The 22,033-nt window shown below is 37.4% G+C and overlaps 1 protein-coding gene across 3 annotated transcripts in view; it reads right to left on the bottom strand.

Annotated features, from left to right (window-relative positions):
• Positions 1 to 5,673: 5,673 nt before the first annotated feature.
• Positions 5,674 to 22,033, bottom strand: part of BMPR1A (bone morphogenetic protein receptor type 1A) — a 178,780-nt gene continuing 162,420 nt past the window's right edge. For all 3 annotated transcript variants that reach the window (XM_073241124.1, XM_017679693.3, XM_073241125.1), the window contains 5 exons: positions 15,745 to 15,937; positions 13,902 to 14,199; positions 10,695 to 10,870; positions 9,526 to 9,656; positions 5,674 to 9,438 (listed from right to left, as the gene is read on the bottom strand). In XM_073241124.1, coding sequence (XP_073097225.1) covers positions 9,313 to 9,438; positions 9,526 to 9,656; positions 10,695 to 10,870; positions 13,902 to 14,199; positions 15,745 to 15,937 — 924 coding nt within the window. In that variant the 3' untranslated portion in view covers positions 5,674 to 9,312. The remainder of the gene's footprint in view (positions 9,439 to 9,525; positions 9,657 to 10,694; positions 10,871 to 13,901; positions 14,200 to 15,744; positions 15,938 to 22,033) is intronic.

Raw genomic sequence — 22,033 nt, 5'->3', positions numbered from 1 at the left:
TTAAACGATTGTTCCTGAGAGTTTACCACTAAGCTTTGTGTGCCCAATGTGTAAGATATTAAGAGTTAAAAGGAACAGTACGCCAGGTCCCTCTGCCACTGACAGGTTGACCTTGGGTAGATCCCAGCCTCTTTTGAGCTTTTTCCATCTGCAGATTGAGATGGTTAGTCAAACAGTTCTCATTGAGTATTCTGCCATTTTATTCTCTCTCCACTCTCGCCTACCTGCCCCTCCTGCTGGCCAGGGCCTCTTGCCCAGCGCAGCTCTCAGTTGCCAAGACCAATCCTGACCCAGGGCATGATGTATTGGGCCACTCCTAACCGAAGATTGAGAAGCCAGCCCCAGGACACCCTTGCTACTTCTAAGACCACGCTGTTTTCTCTCTGCTCAGTCTTGCTATTTCTGGTCAGGCAGTGCTAATGACTAAATGGAAACATTAGAAAAATGTATTCTTATCATTTAGAATTTACTGCACAAAATAAGCAAAGTGAACTTATGTCCATCAGGGGCACATGTCCTGCCTCACATGGCTGGTGCTCTTGAATTGAAAGATTATAAATGGAAATGCCAACTGGTTAATTCTGCCAGCCACATGGATGAGTTACTCCAGAAGTTTCTAGGATGAGAACTAGAGAAACAATCATTCTTTTAAAGAGGGCACTTTCCATATAGCAAAACAAATTCCATAAAACCTTAATATCAAGTTTAAGTGCAAACTTTCTGCTTAGCACTTCTATAATTAGGACCCCAAATCAGCAGGAACTCTGAAGTTCATTTGATAGCTATCTTATCTCACTAAGGCATCTGATATCTCTGGGTGAAGACTTTTTCAGTGCCCTTCAGGTGGACCCCATTAGCCAGGCTGAAGTAAAACACCCTTCACTTGTGGCATCTGGAACAAGACAACAGACTGTGCAGAGTGGTATCACACCTCCCCAAACCTAATGAAAAAAACATATAAAAGTAATAAAAAGTATCACTGAAAAGCAAGAAGGGGTACCATAAGTAGATCAGGACATTTAATTAATTCCTGGAAAAAGGAAGCAGAAGGGATCATGTATAAAATGAACTAACATTAGAACACCATAACCCAAAACATTTGAGACTGCTGGAAGAGATGAGTGATTTCAAGGAAACCCCAAACTCAAACTCAGCCCGACACACTTAGGGGGACTAAAGGAGGAGGGGCAACTGAGGCAGCGGACGGTCAGTCCCAGCTATCCCCCTGCCCTTGCTAAGCAGCCAGCGGCAATGGCCTCTGCCTTGGGCTAGAACTGCGGGGTCAATCCTGAGCCCTCACCTACAGGGCAGCTACTGAAGCAGGAAGCTCCCACACCCAGACGTGTATAACCTTACTGAAATCAAGACCCATGGGAGTCAACCTAGAGATGTGTCTCCACAAACCATAACAGTATTCAAAATAACTCCTGACCTTTATTTTTATTTCAAAGACACTGTGAAGAGGACACGTGGTCTATACAAAACATTACAAACTCTCCTTTCCTCATATACTCTGAAGCTTGTCTGGTATCCCATGTTTATCTAAAAAACATGAAAAACCCCTCTCCTGGCTCTAGCCTGAGCAATACTCTTCCACATTCCTCCATCAAGAAAGTGCCCCTAAACCTGGCCTGATAATGGCCAAACTCTTTCCAGGGATGGATCAGGTAAATGAGTGCAGCGGGGAAAGACGGAAACCTCTTGAGTAGGCAACAAGAGAGCAAAGGGTCACTTCTAATCCAATTTTGTGCTCTCACAAACTATTGCACCATCTCTCCTTAATAAAAACAAGAAGCTGAGGAGCACAGAACCAGTGCGCGGGGGCTCACTACCACAGAGATAAGCAAATTGCCCAAACTGCCAAATATTTGTGGAAAACTAGCATCATGAGCAAGGTGATCTGAAACTCATCAAACTGAAGATTTTAGAATATACAGATCTCCAGAGACAAGACAGAGAATCAGCAATTTAAATCTTGATTATTTGCCAACCAGATCCTGGTTTCTAAATACCATGACTCCCCTAAAAGAACTAGAGTGCCTTGGAGAAATGGATGACTCCATGGCTGGGGCAATTAGGTACCAGATGATGCTAGAACATTTTCACATGCCAGAAAGTAAGAGGTACTCAAAAAATGATGGGCACATACCAGAAGGACTCAGGGGCCAGCTGGATGAATTCCCAGTAGCCATGTCTGGGGTTAATTTGAGCAACAAAACAAATAATGACATAAGAGACTATAAGTCATTGAATAAAATTAGAACCCAGGAATCCATACTGATAATCAGTAGGCGACAAGAGTAGACCCCTTTCTTACAGCAGAATGCTGATTAATAAACATAAATGTAATAATGGAATTAGAAAACCACCACTCTGCAATCAGATTCAGGTAAGAAGTATCAATGGATGGTAAAACACAGTCTCAAAGTATCTCCCATAACATACTAACTACAAAGGGAAAAGGGTAACTTTATGGCAGAGAAACCAGGCATCACCTTATTTGTGATCAAGACCCAGAGGTCACAGTGACATGCCCACAGATCACAGGCCTTTACTCTAGAAAAATGTCGTCATTTCAACAGACAAAAGCTGGAGAACTGCCAGATTAAAGGGGACTAAGGGCACAGAATAACTAATCACAATGCAAGATCCTAGACTGACTCCGGGCCAGGAAAATGTGCTCTCAAGAGCTTTGTTGGAACTGAAAACTTGAGTAAGGCCAGCAGATTATGACATTGCTGATAATTGTGATGGTATCAGTAGCAGCTTTCCTGTTTGACAACTGTACATAACTGGTTATATAACAGAATATCCTGGCAGTATTTACGGATAAAGAGGCATGAGCTCTGTAACTTACTCCAAGTAGTTCAGAAAAAAGTATGTGTATGTGGATGTGTGCGCACAAACATTCCAAATGGGCCTTTATAATTGTTGCGACACATACAGAAATGACAAAGCAATTGTGAAAAATATGACAGTTTATGAATCTGGGTGCATAGGAAATGATGTTCTTTATACTATTTTTGCAACTTTTCTGTAAGTTTGAAATTATTTCAAAATAAAGTTAAAATTTGGGTGTTGAAATAAACTCAGTAGATGGACTGAAAAGCAGAAGGTAGGATGGAACATGTGAGAGACATGTTAAGAAATACAGAAGGACCTGTGAGACCTAGTGTTTATCTAATAAGAGTTCTAGAAACAGAAAGTAAAAGGGAAGGCGGGAAGTAAAGAAGTGGCAGAGAAAAGTTCCTGGATCCAAGGAAAGATTAGGAGAACTCAATGAGTAGTGAGTAAAGGAATGAAATAAAAAGGAAATTCTACATTTTTTGAATGAAAAAATCAAGTTAAACTACAAAGGACTGAATTAGACATACATCAGACTTCTTACTGCCAACAGGGCTGCTGGAAGATCATGGAGCACTGCCTTCTGAGCTAGACTGTCTCTGGCAAACTGCTGGCCATGAATGAAGATTGAAATGCCTCTCACAACAGTACTAGCCTTTTTTTTGGTCAATCTTTTAATTCTTTTTAAAGTTTTTCAACATTTCCTTGGATTTTTGTCATACAGTAGAGCAACTGAGAGCAGAGCATGGAAGTGTTTTATCAACCTAATTCTAAATTTGCTTTAAAAAATCATTCACCTTCAAAAAAAAAAAACCCAAGTTCTTTCTTCCTCTGACTTAAAAAGTAGTTTCAACATGTTTCTTATTGACTTTTTAAGTAACAATAACATTTCAGGTTCTGTGTATAAAACTTAGGATAGGACAGTGAGGTGGGTGTAGGGCACACAGGGCCATCTGCAATAACCCTGGGTTCATTCTGAGCACACATGGGACTCACGGTGAGGAAGTAATTGGACAAAGACCTGGAAAATGAATGTTCAGAAGAGTAATATGCGAGCCACACACATTCCATCTAAAAATGAGGACAGCAATACCTACCTCAAAGGGTAACTATGGATTAACCTTCTGCCCTCATCTCTGGTATTTTTTGTTATGTACCTTAGCACTTTAACTATGTCTCCTCCTCCTGATTGCTAGCTTCAGGGTGACTTGCCCATTTCATTACCCTGAGCTTATCCTTTTACTCCCCATGAATAGGAAAGGGCCACTCTTGGTAGGAGAGCTGCGTATACTGGCTGGCCACCTTCAATGGACCATGTCCATTTAGTCAAGGCTGTATTGCCTCAAGGACCGAAAGCAAGGTTTTTAAGGAATATGCATCTAACTTAATAAAGTACAAAGTATCAGAAATGGCCCCTGCACTATCAACAGGCAGGTAATATTCCTCTAAGTGAACAAAGACTTACCACTGAATTAGCACCTGCTTTGAATTACCTACAAGGATTATTCTGGATGAAGAGTGTCATTTCTTAATATCCACTCCATTAATACTAATAAAATTAAAGAAAGCTTGGAAACTAACCAATGAGAGTAACAGATTATGCTGGGAAGGAAAAAAATAAATATATTTATCCATTTTTTGGGTTCAGCATGTTAAGATGTAAGGAAAGTTGGCAAGCATTTGATAAACCCAAGAATCCATTGATTCTCAAGGTGCATGAGAATGCATTTTGTTGGGGGATGGGGCGGACATCAACTAGTCCCACAGCTTTCATGACGATTTAACATCTCCAGATGCCTGAGAACAGATATCACAAAGTACTGACTGAATTTACATACAACTAAAAAGAGCTCTGACAGATGGTGAGACTAAGGGCAGGTGGGAAAAAACAATGGTACTGAACAGAAAGGAAGCCACCTTCCCTTAAGTTTAAGCTTTTTAAAAAGCATTGGCTCCAACAGGAACACGATAAAGCCAGATAAATGGATGCTATTACTTAAGTGAAAGAAGCCAGTTACAGGAGAGAAACCAGGCACTCTACTAACAAGGAGAGAAGAAACTTGGAAGAAATTACCTGCCCAGGTAGGGAGATGGGCACTGTCTCGTACTGCTAGGAGTGTAAATGAGAAACCCTCCTGGGTAGCAGTATTTATCAAGAACCTTAGTATTTGTTCTTATCTTAAATAATCTTTTAAAAGTTCTTATCCATTTAGTCCTACTTTTTAGCAATGTAATTTAAGAAAATATACAAAGATTATACAAGAATGTATAATATATCACTTACATTTTCCAAAACAATGGGAATAACTCAAATATTCAACAGGGAATTAAAAAACAAATTATTCCATCTGCTTTGTGGAATATTATGTAGTCAATTTTTTAAAATTATGTTTTCAATGGATATAATGACATACTATGATCTTCATGTTGTAAATAAATAAGCATCAGGAAAAAAAAGATTCAAAAGAAACATTCAATTAAGTATGTGTAACATCCAGGACAGAATTTTGAGTGATTTGATTTGCTTCTTTATTCTTTCCTGTTTTCCAAATTTTCTTCAGTGAGTACATATTTTTAGAGTAGGAAAAACGTTTTGTTTTGTTTTTTTAAAGGAAAACAACCCTTTGCTATGATAGGCCTGTAACTTCACTACACCAAGGAAAGAGAACATGGTTACTTACCTGCCCGGTGTTCCATACCTAGTTTCAGACAGCTGAGAAGCACATCTCAGGGATACTGTACACCGACTTAACTTGTTATAAAATCTCACTAGACGTGTGATTTCTGATACACAATCCAGTCCGAGTATCACAAAACACATCACTAAAGTATACTAAAATAAGGTTATTTACTTAAAAATGATACATTAGACGTAATCTATATATAGAAGAAAGCAATTAATGGTAAACTTAACTTAATAAGGCACCTTTTAAACCAGATGCTGTACAAAATACATTTAGTGTGTTACATATCAAAGATGAATCTATATTTTTGGTGTTTTACAACTGCTTAATAAAACTGCTTGTTTTAACCCACCTTTCAATGTCTATGTACAACTTTCCTAATTAAGCTATAACGTTATTTTATACAATATATACTACACTTTCATTTTTAAATGGGCAAGGACAACAATCACTAAAAGGGCTTAAATAATTCCATTGAAAGCATGGTACAGAGCACAAGCTAAAATTACAGTAATATATTTACTCTTGCAAAAGCACTATTCACATACTTTCCTTATGGGACAATCATTACCCATGGCTTCATATGATGCTGTCCCAGATTTTAATTTGCTTTTTATGAACATGTCAGCTCTCTGCAGTTTTTCTATGACTTTGTAACAGTACTGAGACAAGAAGATGAACTGCTACACCATTATTTTAAGATCTGACCCAAGGAAATAATAAATATTACCACTTTCAAACAGTACAAGAGCTGCAACAATCCTTTTAAATCGATTAGTACTACAGCTGTTACAATTATTTTAGATATTCAGAAACAACATGTATGAAAAGAAACATAGGTGATTTAATTTACAAAATCTTGGCTGGAATAAATTATTTGATCTTGAGCCAATTCAGAGATGCATGATTCTTTTAAAAATTGTATTGCATTTTTGTTCTAAACAGAAGCAAAGCATCTGGGGAAAATAGGTACTAAATCCTTTTTAGAGTGAATAAATACAAAATCTGGCACCTTCTATGAAAACATAACTTTCAAAAACTACTGGTCATTTTTTAAGTTTAGAAAACTCCTGGGACATTGGAAATGCAGCATAAAACATTGATTGAAATATCTTTTGTGAAACCATTTCCAGAGAATTAGATTCAAATTTTATACTTCAGTAACTTGTTCAGTAAGAAAGCACAGGCAAAGTTTAGAATAAACATAATCCTAATGTGCCTTTGAATTCTAGAGATATTTACCAGTATATCGAGAATTTATAGGAATTCTGGGTGTTAACTTTTGTTGTATTCAAGTAGCTTTGCTTTTTTTTTTATGTGTGCATTATTTAAAAGGATGACAGACAGAAGCCACACATTTTTAAAATGCAAAACTTTTAACTGGAACCAAACAATGGGTGTCTAGGGTTTCACAAATTATTATCTATGATGATACATAATACTTCTTACTTTTTAAATATTTCACTTACTGGGTAAACTTATAAATTTAAGAGTAAGAGTAATAAGGACAGAAGAAATAAGTTTCATGCAACTTTTTTAAAGTTTAGGATCGGCATCATTTGCTTTTTAAAGAACATGCTATACTAGACAATAGTTACTGAACAAGTTTCTAAGGTTAATCTTGATATCATTTTTAATAAATCAATTTAACTAAAAAAATCATATAGTGATCTCGTACTTATAAACTGTCAAATTTTTTTACATATACTAAAATTAATGTTTTAAAGAACAGAGCTTATTCCTTACATTTTTCCTTACATATTTTAAGATGACAAATAATTTAAAGATTTATAGTTTATCAAATAAAAAAATAAATTCAGGTTAACCTTAGACTAACAAGTAGATAAGAGTTCTTAAGTATTCTTAAATCACTTGGCAATTTAGATTAAAATATCTGTATTTCTCAGTATAGAGATGGGGAAAACATTCTGAAAGAGGAAGTTATTGGGTATTGTCATTATGTAAATTTACTTATCTTGATGAACACTTTTAGTCTTACATGAAAATTATTAAATTTAGCCAAAACTGTTAGTTTCAAATTTGTAAAATTTGATGTATAGTCATATATATGTTTCATCCTTAAAAGCCAGTCAAATTTTTGGTAATGGATGCACATGCTCTGACTTTTCCCTTTATTAAAGTTTTTTGACTATAATGCTGATATAATTACATTTATTTTATGTCATACTCAAAGGAAACTGCCTCGCTTTATGATCTATTGGTTGTTCAGAATAGACATTAATATTTAAAGGGCATTACAGAAATATAAGTTTAAGTAAATCAGAATTATCCCTAGGGATAACAAGGCATCCATAAAATATGAGCATTTTATTGAGTAATGCCTAAACAGTAGAGATAACAGATACTGATTAGATACTGGACTTTTTTTCCTGACTCTTCATTGTCTTCACGAATTATGAAACAGAGATCATAAAACCAAAACTCTCAAATGACTTAAATGTCTAAAACAGATGTTGATAAGTTTTTATCATTTCTGAAATAGAAATTTCTAGTTTCATAAGATCCTTTCATAAAGGAAATTTGAGGTGATAGCTATCTTTATGAATGTCTATGGCCTGAAGTTAATGAAATCCTAGATTATTTTGAATGTGCTAAATCTTAAAACTTATATGTAGTTATACTTTATTATTTTTTCTGATAATCTTTTAATTTCCTTCCCTTAAAGCATGGGATCTGAGGTACATGTGAGCTCTGTTTCTACAGTATGAATGTATGTATGTATACATATAAAATATGGTTGTAAAAGAGGTGTTTTGCAAATAAAGAATATTATACACAAAATATAAATAACTTCCCTTTTAAAAGTTACTGAATAAAGAATACAGAACATGGTTGTAGGCACTTACATTGCTATCAAATGCAGTAATTAGTAATTCACTTCAAAAAGAAGTGTTTTCTTTAGAAGGTTCATGGAATTGGAAGCTCCAACTTTAAACAGGATGTTTTTCATGGTAAAAACAGTAATTATTAAAAAAAAAAAAAGATGGTGGAGGAAAACAATCTACACTTACAGACTTTAAATGTCTTTTGGCCTTTATAACAACTTTATATTAAAAATAAAGTTGGTAGAGAAGCTAGCTCACCTGCATGGTAAATGGCTTTTATGTAACTGACGAATCTTGGTCAGATAATGTATTTTTTAAAGCCCCAAACCAGTATCTTCCTGTGCATTATTTTCTCCTAATTCAAATGGCAGCAGAGGAATCCTGGTGTGCATGTATGTACACACACACACACACATCCCTCATTATCAAGGCATGACCAACTATCATAAACTAAGCAGTATCCCAAACAGATCATAATCCATAGGCTGTTTACAAAGGTAGAATACAAACAGATTAAATTTTCTTAGGTAGAAGGCAAAAGTGTTACTTCTCCATCTCTGCTGAATTCATTTATCTTCTTAAGGCTTTCACAGAAAGCACCGTTTTATTATCAGTTAATTCAGTACCCAGAGTTTGACTGGAGACTTAATCAGGATTGGAGTCTTGATGCAGTTCATAAAACCTCCCCCCGAAAAAAAATACAGCATCAAAAACCACATTTAAAACAGAGCTGTCCATATATAAAGAATTAAGTGTCTAGAAGTTCCCAGCTGTATTTTACAGAGTACTGGAAGGTTTAATATTAGCAGCCTGTGAAGGTGTACTGAGGAAAGTGTCTGAGAACCAAGTTAACATCCTTAATCTACACTAACTCCACCCATTCCCTGGGTGAAAACAGTTCTTGTAGTCTGGAATTTCTCTTCATGATTGTTTAACTGTCAAATTTTTACATCTTGGGATTCAACCATCTTGGCAAGTGTCTTCTTGATTCTCAGAGCTGTAAGTCTGGAGGCTGGATTGTGGGCCCAGCATTCTGACATTAGCTTCAAAACTGCTCGTAGACACTGAAAAACAAAGAGAACATAGAGAGCAGGTAAGTATCTTTGGCAACACTTACCAATCACTACTTCAAGGGACTTGGTTCCACTTACTTCATCACTGTTCCATCGATTAGACACAACTGGCCGCAAACGTTTGACACACACGACCTCACGCATATCTTCGTATGATGGATCGTTGGGTACCATGTTGTAATATGGCAACTGGTACTCCTCTACTATCCCTGCAGGGAAAAAACAGAGTGGGCACAAAAATGGTAGATGAACAAATTCTATCAGCTATTCAGCACCTCTTACTGATCTTTATGGAACTAGAACTTGATTTCTACATTAAAAAAAAAAATCATAGCATGGATGATTCACTCTTAATAATAAATACATATTCTCTTTTTTCATGTCTCATCATTTCCTCAGCCTCAGCCTCCATCAGTCTCCATCACAGCTGAGGATGTAACAATATCCCTTTAAAAAAAGGAATATGCAAGGTGAAATGCCCACTTACCCTTAATTTTTAATCTAATTATTTGTGTGTATAACAGTTCCTACTAATGAATATGGTTTTTATTTTGTTTTGTTTTGTTTTGTTTTGCAGTAGAAAGACAACATGATTTGCAGGAAAAGTTAACATATTTAGAACTACAACTGCCATCTTCAAAAGGCCTGCTGGCCAGGTGGGCCCTTGACTGGGGTCTGGAAACTTACGTGGTACAGTTCCCTACAGGCATATAAAACTTTCCCTAAATGGTAAGGGTGGCCCACTGTGCCCAGCTGAAAAAAGATGTGGTGTATATACTGAATATCTGCTTTCTTTCTGCAATTGGAGTCTGGGGACATGCTAGGCAGAGGGTGCCCATGTGACCAGCCTCTCAATGTACCTTGGGGCACTAAGCTGCTAATGAACATCCATAGATGGTAACATTTTATATGATGTCACAATTTGTTGCTGGAGGAATTAAGCGCATCCTGTGTGACCCCAGTGGGAAAGGACTTTTTGGAAGCTTATGCCCGACTTCCTCTGAACTTTGCCCCCAGGCATCTTTCCCCTTTGCTGATTTTGATTTGCTTCCTTTCACTGCAATAAATCTTACCGGTGAGGACAACTATATGATGAATCCTCTGAGTCCTTCTTGTGAAATCTAGAACCTGGGAATGGTCTTAGGGATCCCTGACATGCATGACATGGAAATTACGTAACTGGAGCTCTTATATTCTTAATGATGAGGATACATAACCAGAAACATGCCATTTTTATAAACGCCTACCTCCTGTGATACAACGACGAGCCATTTCCCAAATGATCAGGCCAAAGCTATAGATGTCAGCCATTATGTAGGGCTGGAAATGGTTTTTGTTCAGGCTTTCATCTAGCACTTCTGGAGCCATATAGCGTTTGGTACCCACCCGGGTATTCAAGGGTACATCAACTTCATTTGTATCACTGAAATAGAAGACAGACAATAGGTTCAGGCTAAGAACAAAATTGTTAATGTATTTTTGTCATATTTTGTAAAAGTCAGTGTCTGTTTCTCCCTGTAATATATACATAATATATATAAATAAAATAAAAACCAGACAATCTATGTACCTATTTACCTACCTAGCTAATATTTCCACATTCTCATATCAGAAATCTGGGCCAGATAAATTTTGAAATTAAGCATCTTTCAAATTTTAGAAAAGGAGTATGCCCTTTAAATATATGTTACATATTATATATAACATTCCCTGTAGGGTCTGAAGCAGTGTTCTTATTCAAAGTCACTACTATGTCAGCAGTGAAAACAATATGAATACTCATACAAGCTAGATACATGGAGACAATAAACGCCTCACATCAGCTCAGGTCGTTTTTTTTTTCTCAAGGTTTAAAAAAACTATCATTTATTTTTAAAAGCACTAATAAAAAGTTTAACATACTTAAGAAAGTTACAATATACAAATGTGCTCAGCTGTGATTTTGACAGACTTGACTTCTCTCTAGCATATGTGACCTTGAGTTTCTTTTAGTTACCCACATTTCCAATGTTTAGTTATTCAAACGTTAGTCCCTTGAAATACCTGGTGGGTTACATAAGCATGAATCACATGCAACAAGAGAAAATGCAGATGACTGTGCCACCCAACCAAATGTTCATGAAGAAAATGACGAATTCCCATTCACATCAACCAGGGCACATCAGAAAACCATTCTCCTTGGGAGAGAAGTTTCGGAAATGTCACCATTCTTTAAGAGCATGCTTAAATGAAGCCACAGCTTTAACGTAAGCTTTTATCAACCTGTATCATCCCAAATTTCAGGATCATCATTCTTGTTAGCTGCCCAACAACTTTCAAAAGAGTTTTATTCTCCTGTTTCAGTTGTTCATCTGTGGTCTCTATTTCATCTTCTATGAAATAGAAGACTTTCTACTGTAGTCATCTAGGTCTCTAACAAATCAATTTCTTCTTTGTGGTCTCTATTTCATCTTCTATGAAATAGACTTCTATTGTCATCTAGGTCTCTATTTAACAAATCAATTTCTTCTTTGAGTTTTTCAATCATTTCCTTTTTATCTTGCATTAGTCTCACAAGTCTTTTTTCTTGCCTTTCTCTTACTACTTTCTTTTCAAGATCTTCAATTTTCTTTTCCATTGTGCTCCTTGAGACCAAACTACCTGAAGCACTTGCATCCCTGTTCTATCTGCTGAATCCACTTCTCCCTGTTCGGGGATATCTACTTGAGATACCGTCTTCAGAGGCAGTGGTTGTGCTGATAAAAGACTGTTATCCACACATACAAAGAATTCTTAACAGTAAGAAGGGTCACAAACAATACCTAGATTTCTGACTTGAGCAAGAGTGGATTTTGATGCCAACTACTGAAAGCCACCAGGTCTCACACATTTTCTCTTTTAAACACACTGACTTTTAGATACCTGTGAGAAATATTTTCTATATGCCTGAAACTGTTCTAGATGGCTCTTGTAATAGATAGGAACTGCCTGGGTCTAACAATTAGGGCTTCATTCCGCATCATGTTCTGTTGTGTATTGCATCTTCTCGTTTCTGTTCTTTCTGCCCTGCTTCGTTCATCATCTTCATATTCATCTAAACACTCGGCCGCGGAGATGTTGACCATGGCCGTGGAGCACCACTTCTCCCACAGCTTCCGCTTCTTCAGCTATCCCTTGCCTTTCCTGGCGCTGGACCCTGTGCTCCTGCCCTTCGCCACTGTGCCGGCCTGCTCCTCCTCGTCACCCACGGCTGGAGACGGAGGCAGTGGTGGGTCAGGTCAAGTTTTGTCACAAGTTTAGTGCCTTTCTAAGTAAAAGGACAATACTAAATATAAGAAAAAGTGTAGATGATTATGTCCCAGAACAAGTGAATGAGAAAAATACATTGAGAGGAATCATTTGCTTTTACCATTCTCTGTGATAAACTCAGCCTACTGACACAGGATTATATTTTCTTCATTATGGCCCAACCTCGTTCTGTTGTGGGTAATATTTATGCAATTCTATGGACAATCAGTAAATCATGCTTATTGGTTTTTTATAATTTTGGACTAAGTTTTAGAGCTGCAAGACATGAACATGCTTTGTTGCTTAGGTTCCCTGTTCTGGCAGGTTCTGGAAATTACTCTGAAGCAAAGAAAATCGTACTTTCTTAAACAACATTTGATGAGTATTTGAGCCAATAAACACTGCACCGACACACACACACACACACGATTAGAACACTGTAACAACTAAAGGGTGAGACTTAATTCTTACGTTTGTTTTATTATGGTCTAGTACTTTTATTTTATGGCCCAAAATTCTGAAGTCAAATGGCTGCTGTATTCTAGAGTTATAACAACATTAAAACAGCTTAAACAGTTTCCTAAAAGTATGGTAATCCTAGTTGTTTAAAAATATTGACAATATCAGGTGGTGATGGAGAAATGGCATACTTCCACCTGTTTATAGGAGTATAAATTGATGCACACTTTCTAAAGGGATGATTTGTAATATATTCTTTGTCGAGACCCTTCTGTAGGAATCCATCATGAAGAAATACTTGTACAAGAAAAGCTCAAGTATATTATACATAAATAAACTACAATGTTCATTAAAACTTTTTTTTTAATGATAGAAATAAAGCAGAAGCAAAATTTATTGCCCATCAGGTCACAGATGGAATAAATCATAGTACATCCATATAATGGAAAAGTCTGCATCAACACTATTAAAAAGAATGAAGTAGATTTACATCCATTGAAATAGAAGGATGTCTAAGACAATAAAAAGCAGGAAATCAAGAATTACGTAGTGTAAAATGTAATTTTTGTTAAAAAAAAACCAAGACAAAAAAAAATCCCAACTATTTATGTATATAATTATATTAGCACAACTATACATGTCTGGTATTCCACTGTCCTGAATACAAATATACTAATATCCTCTGGAGATTAAAATAATTTCAAAACAGCAGGCAAAGAACCATTCACCTGTTGAATTTAACAGCAAGGCCTAGATCAGCAATACAGCAACTTCCATTTTTCTTGATGAGGATGTTTTTGCTCTTTAGATCTCTATGTGCAATTGCAGGCTTTCCTTGGGTGCCATAAATTTCTGTGTGGAGATGGCACAGACCACAGGCAGCTGAGTAAGCCAACTTGAGCAGGGCTCTGGTGTCTAGTGTAGCGCATTTCAGGAAATCATAGAGAGATCCGTTTTCATGGTAATCAGTAATCAAATAGAGCTGAGTCCAGGAACCTGTCCCTTTAATGTCTGCTGCTATAAAACCTGTTCAATTAATGAGTTTAAAGGTTAGTTATCAGAGGTAGTAATGAATGCTCATTCAGGACATTGAGAATAACTTAGGTTATCAGTACAGATAATAAAAATGTAATCTGCCTGGGAAAAATACCAAAATTTTTATTTCTGCCATGTACACATACAGCTCTACACTTACATAACACATTTAAAATAATCTTAATGATAATTTTATGAAAATGACTATAATGCAACCAAGACACAGATCACATGCGTAGAACCTGGAAGAGTGTTACCAAGTTTCCTGGTTCTCTAAGCTTGAGGAATATAAAGAAGGAATGTGGAAAAGGCTCTCAATTTCATGTTGAAAAGTAGACACATGAAAATAATAAAGTTACAAAGGTTCAACCAAAAGCTTGCCTCTAACTAAGCCAGCTCCCACCTGCCTGACAATGCCTCACCACATCTGCCTTTTCAGCCTGGCTGTTCAGGTGCACAATACTGGCCTCCTAGCTTCCTGCTCTTTCTTCTCTTCTCTCTCTTCACTAAAAGGTCAGTGAGTGCTGGTCTGAACAGTCCTCCCCCGCCCCCACTAGCCAAACTCACATCTACCTGATACCTGTAAATGTGACCTATTTGGAAGTAGGGTCTCAAGAGATGTAATCAAGCTCAGATGAGGTGATACTAAGGTCACTTACTGGTACTCTTACAAGAGCGATATGTGGATCAAACACACAGGGGAGAAGACCACGTGACAACAAAGACAGAGGGGAGTGTTGTCACTGAGCCAAGAAACACCAAAGATTGCTGGCAATCACCAGACTGAGTTCCCCCGGAGCCCTCAGAGGGCACAGCCCTGCCAACTCCCTAATTTTATTTTTCTGGCTTCTCTAACTCTGATAGAATAAATTTCTATTGTTTAAGCTACCTAGTTTGTGGTAACTTGCTATGAGAGCCCTAGGAAACTAACAAAAGTGTCTACGATACTCCTGGCAATGTGCTACCCATGCTCAAAGAGGGGGGAAATGGTAGCTGAAAGAAGTCAGGAAACCTAGATAAGTTTATGAATACTACTGATCAGATCACAGCCAAATTATTTTGCTGTTGTGTAAGTAGGGGTGGAGGAGAGACCTACTAAGGATAAACATAAATGAAGCTGGCTACATCTAATATGTGTGTGTGTGTGTGTGTGTGTGTGTGTGTGCGTGCACGTGTGTGTGACAGTGGGTTATTTAGCTTACAAGAGGCAAAAGGTACAAATAAAGTCACTCTAGAAAATGACTTAAACTACCTTTAAAAGAGTTGGTTTTTGTTAGTATATGGGTTAAATCCAATAAACAAACATTACCTCCAAAGTGAAACTCACTGCTGTTTCCTCAGTTGAGTAAGTAAAAAAGTGGCTGGTTACATTTGGGACTATGTTGTATTTAAACTGTGTATTCTACTGGGTTTTCTCTAGCCAAATGCACAGAACTGAATTCACGTATGTTTTCAGAGCCTTTATGGAAGGCTTCCACCTACATTCCACTAACCTCGTCAGAATATGGAATTGACTGAAATCAAATGTGTACCCACCAAGTATGTTTTCATGACGCATTAGCACAGTTTGATAGATTTCTGTTTCTCGAAACCAGCTTGCTTCTTCAGTGGTGAAAAACACTTTGACCGCCACTTTTTCACCACGCCATTTACCCATCCACACTTCTCCATATCGGCCTTTACCAACTTGCCGAACCATCTGAATCTGTTTGGCAATAGTTCGCTGAACCTTAATAGAAAAAAGTAAAATGTTTTGAATTCTTCATGAAAAGAACCTGTAACACTAAGAAAGTGGTCTTAGAGTCCATATCATCAAAAAGGATGAGATATACCACTTAAGTCCATTGTTAAAATTTCTAATGCATTTAAAAGAAGATGAAACAATGCATAATATACCCTGAAACCACAAACTAACAAGTCCATTAATGTGGCAGATAGTTTGCAAAACCGGTCAAACTAATTTCTCCTCTGGGACGCACCTGTGGGGTAGTCTCCACAGACTCCGGGCTTGGCCACATGACTTGCTTTGGACAACAGAAAAATGGCAAATGTGATGCAAATAAAGACTTGAAAAGTATGTATTGGGGCTTGCCCTTTCCGTCTGTTCTGGGGAACCCAGTGACCAATGAATAATACCAGGTAAACTATTGGCCATGTGCATAGACTATACCATCTAGCTACAGCTGAGCAAGGCCAGTAAAAGAACTTACCAGCAGGACCACAGAATCATGAGAAATATTCTTTGCTTGAAGCCATTAAGCTTTGGGGTGCTTCACTATGCAGCAAAACCTAAATGACAGTCTCTAAGACCTGACATGACCTGGCCCCTGCCTAACTTTCCAGCCTCATCATCCACTATAATCACTCACCCCTCTTATGTATGTACCTTAGTTCAACTTGCAGAAATCAGTCAAGCTCATTTCTGTCTCGGAGGCTTTCTGCATGTGCAGCTCCCTGTAACAGCATTGTTTTCTCTCTGTTAAACAATGTTTATAGCACATATACTCACTTCTCAGTCACTGCACTTACTACAATTATAATGTTATTATTATTTATGTATTTGTTTGAATTTTATTCCCCCTACTCACAGAATACAGATACTTATTTACAATACGTGAAGTATAATAATTGAGTTCACTAATATTTATTGAATGAAAGATGCACATTAATTGCTACCATACATTTTCAGAACCATCAGTGACCATTCTCAATTTAAAAAAAAGAAATCCAGGTCGGAAATGAAGTTAAAATGGGCTAGATTTTGTGCATACCTAAACTGACATTTTGTATCACTTATTACAGAATCCTTTGGTGATTTTCTTTAGAAAGTCAGGATTATTGAGGTATGACTTATATATACAATAAAACTCACTTTTTGAGAACTGTGTTTTAAGAAACATATAGTCAGAGAGGATTAAAGATGGTGGTGTGAGAGGTGAGACAGAGGCCTCCTTCTAAACCCACATATAATATGAAAATATAGTTAATACAACTAAAACTGAAAGAGCAACAAGAAAGAGGGCTGCGTCAGACTGCATACACCTGGAGAAAAGAACAGACCTCATGGGTAACAAAGCTGTGATCTGGCAGGACCCCAAGCCCTTCCCCCACCCCAGCTCACCGGCAGGACGAAGAGAAACGGAGCAGGGAGGGAGTGGAGGCCTTGGACTGCTGAACACCTAAACCTGGATATTTACTCTGGGACCACGAATTTACATTGGATGGTTCTGGTGATTAGTGTGGTTGGAAAGCTAAGACAGGTGGAATACCTTGAGAGACTGAGATTCCAGCCGCTTGTTGAAAACAGGGATCCATATTGGGGTGCTCTGGGACAAAAGAAAGGCGGGCAGTTTGAGAGACCTCTTAATAGTGAGAGGGCTGCCAAAGTGGCAAGGACCACACAGAGCTTACTGCTCAGGAGAAAGATCAGTAGACAAAACTGTCTGGGTGCACTCTGCCCAGCAGGTTGGGAACTTTCAGGAGCTTCAGGCACTCCATCCCCATGGCTGGATATGCAGATCCAAGGCCCCCCACAGTAACACACAGCATGCTGCATCTTCCTCCCAGCTAGCCTGCCCATGGCTCACAAACCAGCAGCCCCTGCCCTGGCATTAGGCCAGCCAGAGGGAAGCCCTGCCTATAGCAGCTACAATTGCAAAGCATAGAGGCTTACACCTGTGTGTTTAGCCCACTGGTTCTAGCAGTGGAGACAGGCATAGCAGCCAGAAAGCAGGAAACAGCTCTTTCCTTCCTCCAGGCACCAACACCACTCCCTGTGACCCCTGACATCGCTCCAGGGGGTGAACAGCTCTAGGGAGTAGAGCTTCTGGGCACTAGAGGGTGCCACATACAAATATGAAATGTCAAAGGAAACTGGTTCAAACAAAAATTGTAAAACCACCAGAAAAAGAGTCAAATGAAACTGATCACATGAATCTTCCTGAGATTTCAAAATAAAAATCATAAACATGCTCATGGAGGTACAGAAAAATATTCAAGAACTCAAGAATGAATTCCAGTCAGAGATCCAATCATTAAGGAATACAATGGAGGGTTTTAAAAGCAGATTAGATACAGTGGAGGAGACGATAAATGAAACAAAAATTAGAGAAGAGGAATACAAAGAAACTGAGGCACAGAGAGAAAAAAAGATCTCTAAAAATGAAAGAATATTGAGAGAACTGTGTGACCAATCCAAATGGAACAATATTCGTACTATAGGGGTACCAGAAGAAGAGAGAGAGAGAAAAAGGGATAGAAAGTGTCTTTGAGGAGCTAATTGCTGAAAACTTCCCCTATCTGGGGAAGAAGATAGTCTCTCAGGCCATGGAGGTGCCCAGATCTCCCAACACAAGGGACCCAAGGAAGACAACACCAAGGCATATAATAATTAAAATGGCAAAGATCAAGGAAAAGGACAGACCATAAAAAGCAGCCAGAGAGAGAAATAAGATCACATACAAAAGAAAACCCATCAGGCTATCATCAGACTTCTCAGCGGAAACCTTATAGGCCAGAGGGAGTGGCATGATATATTTAATGCAATGAAACAGAAGGGCCTTGAACCAAGAATACTCTATCAGGAAAGATTATCATTTAAATCTGAAGAAGGGATTAAACAATTTCCAGATAAGCAAAAGCTGAGGGAACTTACCTCCCACAAACTGTCTCTACAATGTATTTTGGAGAGACTGCTATAGAAGGAAGTGTTCCTAAGACTAAACAGCTGTCACCAGAGGTAATAAAACCACAGCAAAGAAAGTAGAGCAATTAATTACTAAGCAAATGCAAAATTAAATGAACTACCCCCAAAGTCAGTCAAGGGATAGACAAAGAGTACAGAATATGATACCTAATATATAAAGAAAGGAGGAGGAAGAAAAAGAAGGAGGGAAAAAAAAAAACCTTTAGATTGTGTTTGTAATAGCACACTAAGTGAGTTAAGTTAGACTCTAAGATAGTACAGAAGTTACCCTTGAACCTTTGGTAACCACAAATCTAATGCCTGTAATGGCAATAACTACATACCTATTGATAATCACCCTAAATGTAAATGGACTGAATACACCAAATCAAAAAAGACACAGTCACTGAATGAATTAAAAAGCAAGACCCATCTATACGCTGCCTACAAGAGACTCATCTCAAACCCAAAGTCATACACAGACTAAAAGTGAAGGGATGGAAAAAGATATTTCATGCAACTAATAGGGAGAAAAAAGCAGGAGTTGCATTATTTGTATCAGACAAAATAAACTTCAAAACAAAGAAAGTCACAGGAGACAAAGATGGACATTACATGACGATAAAGGGGTCAATCCAACAAGAAGATACGACCATTCTAAATATCTATGCACCCAACACAGGAGCATCTACATATGTGAAACAAATACTAACAGAATCAAAAGGGGAAACAGAATGTCTAGGAGACCTCAACACTGAACAACACATTAGAACAGATGGAGCAAACAGACACTTACAGAACTCTAACCCAGAAGCAAAAAAATACACATTCTTCTCAAGCACTCATGGAACATTTTCAAGAATAGATCATATACTAGGCCACAAAAAGAGCCTCAGTAAGTTCAAAAAGATTGAAATTGTACCAACCAGCTTCTCAGATCAGAAAGGTATGAAACTAGAAATAAATTATGCAAAGAAAACAAAAAATCACACAAATACATGGAGGTTTCACAACATGCTCCTAAATAACCAATGGATCAATGACCAAATAAAAAGAGAGATCAAACAATATAGGGAGACAAATGACAACAATAATTCAATAATTCAACACCACAAAATCTGTGGGACGCAGTGAAGGCTGTGCTAAGAGGCAAGTATACTGCAATACAAGCTTACCTCAGGAAAGAAGAACAATCCCAAATAAACAGTCTAAACTCACAATTACTGAAACTAGAAAAAGAACAAATGAGGCCCAAAGTCAGTAGAAGGAGGAACATAATGAAGATTAGAGCAGAAATAAAATTGAGAAGAATAAAACAATAGAAAGAATCAATGAAAGCAAGAGCTGGTTCTTCAAGAAAATAAACATAATAGATAAACCCCTAGCGAGACTTTTCAAGAAAAAAAGAGAGTATACACACATAAACAGGATCAGAAATGAGAAAGGAAAAATCACGACGGACACCCACATATATACAAAGAATTATTAGAGAATACTATGAAAAATTATATGCCAACAAACTGGATAACCTAGAAGAAATGGACAACTTTCTAGAAAAATACAACCTACCAAGATTGACCCAGAAAATAACAGAAAATCTGAACAGACCAATTACCAGCAATGAAACTGAACTGGCAATCAGAAAACTACCTAAGAATAAAATATTTGACCAGACGGCTTCACTGCTGAATTTTATCAACATTTAGTGAACATCAAATACCTATCCTCCTTAAAGTTTTCCAAAGAGTAGAGGAAGAGGGAATACTTCCAAACACATTCTATGAGGCCAGCATCACTCTAATATCAAAACCAGGCAAAGACACCACAATAAGAAAATTACAGACCAATATTCCCAATGAACATAGATGCAAAAATACTCAACAAAATATTGGCAAACCGAATTCAAAAATACATTAAGAGGATCATCCATCATGATCAAGTAGAATTTATTCCAGGGATGCGAGGATAGTACAACATTTGAAAATCCATCTAACATCATCCACCACATCAACAAAAAGGACAAAAACCACAGGATCATCTCCATAGAAGCTGAAAAAAAAATTTGACAAAATTCAACATCCATTCATGATAAAAACTCTCAACAAAATGGGTATAGAAAGCAAGTACCTCAACATAATAAAGGCCATATATGACAAACCCACAGCTAACATTACACTTAACAGCAAGAAGCTGAAAGCTTTTCCTTTAAGACTGGGAACAAGACAAGGATGCTGACTCTCCCCATTTTTACTCAACATAGTCCTGGAGGTCTTAGCCAAGGCAATTAGACAATACAAAGAAATAAAAGGCATCCAGATTCGGAAGGAAGCTGTCCCTGTTTGCAGATGACATGATACTGTACATAAAAAACCCTAAAGATGTCACAGTTATTAAAATTGGAAAAAGAACAAATGAGGCCTAAAGTCAGCAGAAGGAGGGACATAATAAAGATCAGAGAAGAAATAAACAAAATTGAGAAGAATAAAACAATAGAAAAAAATCAATGAAACCAAGAGCTGGTTCTTTCAGAAAATAAACAAAATAGATAAGCCTCTAGCCAGACTTATTAAGAGAAAAAGAGAATCAACACACATCAACAGAATCAGAGATGAGAATGGAAACATCATGACAGACCGAACAGAAATACAAAGAATTATTAGAGACTACTATGAAAACCTATATGCTAAGAAGCTGGAAAACCTAGAAGAAATGGACAACTTCCGAGAAAAATACAACCTCCCAAGACTGACCCAGAAAGAAACAGAAAATCTAAACAAACCAATTATCAGCAAAGAAATTGAAGCAGTAATAAAAAAACTACCCAAGAAAAAAAACCCTGGGGCAGATGGATTTACCTCGGAATTTTATCAGACATACAGAGAAGATATAATACCCATTCTCCTTAAAGTTTTCCAAAAAATAGAAGAGGAGGGAATACTCCTAAACTCATTCTATGAAGCCAACATGACCCTAATACCAAAACCAGGCATAGACCCCACCAAAAAAGAAAATTACAGACCAATATCCCTGATGAACGTAGATGCAAAAATACTCAATAAAATATTAGCAAACCGAATTAAAAAATATATCAAAAGGATCATACACCACGACCAAGTGGGATTCATCCCAGGGATGCAAGGA

Source organism: Manis javanica, chromosome 7 (assembly GCF_040802235.1).
Source record: "Manis javanica isolate MJ-LG chromosome 7, MJ_LKY, whole genome shotgun sequence".
NCBI lineage: Eukaryota > Metazoa > Chordata > Mammalia > Pholidota > Manidae > Manis > Manis javanica.
The sequence above is the reverse complement of the archived record's forward strand: the minus strand, read 5'-3'. Positions and strand labels throughout refer to the sequence as shown.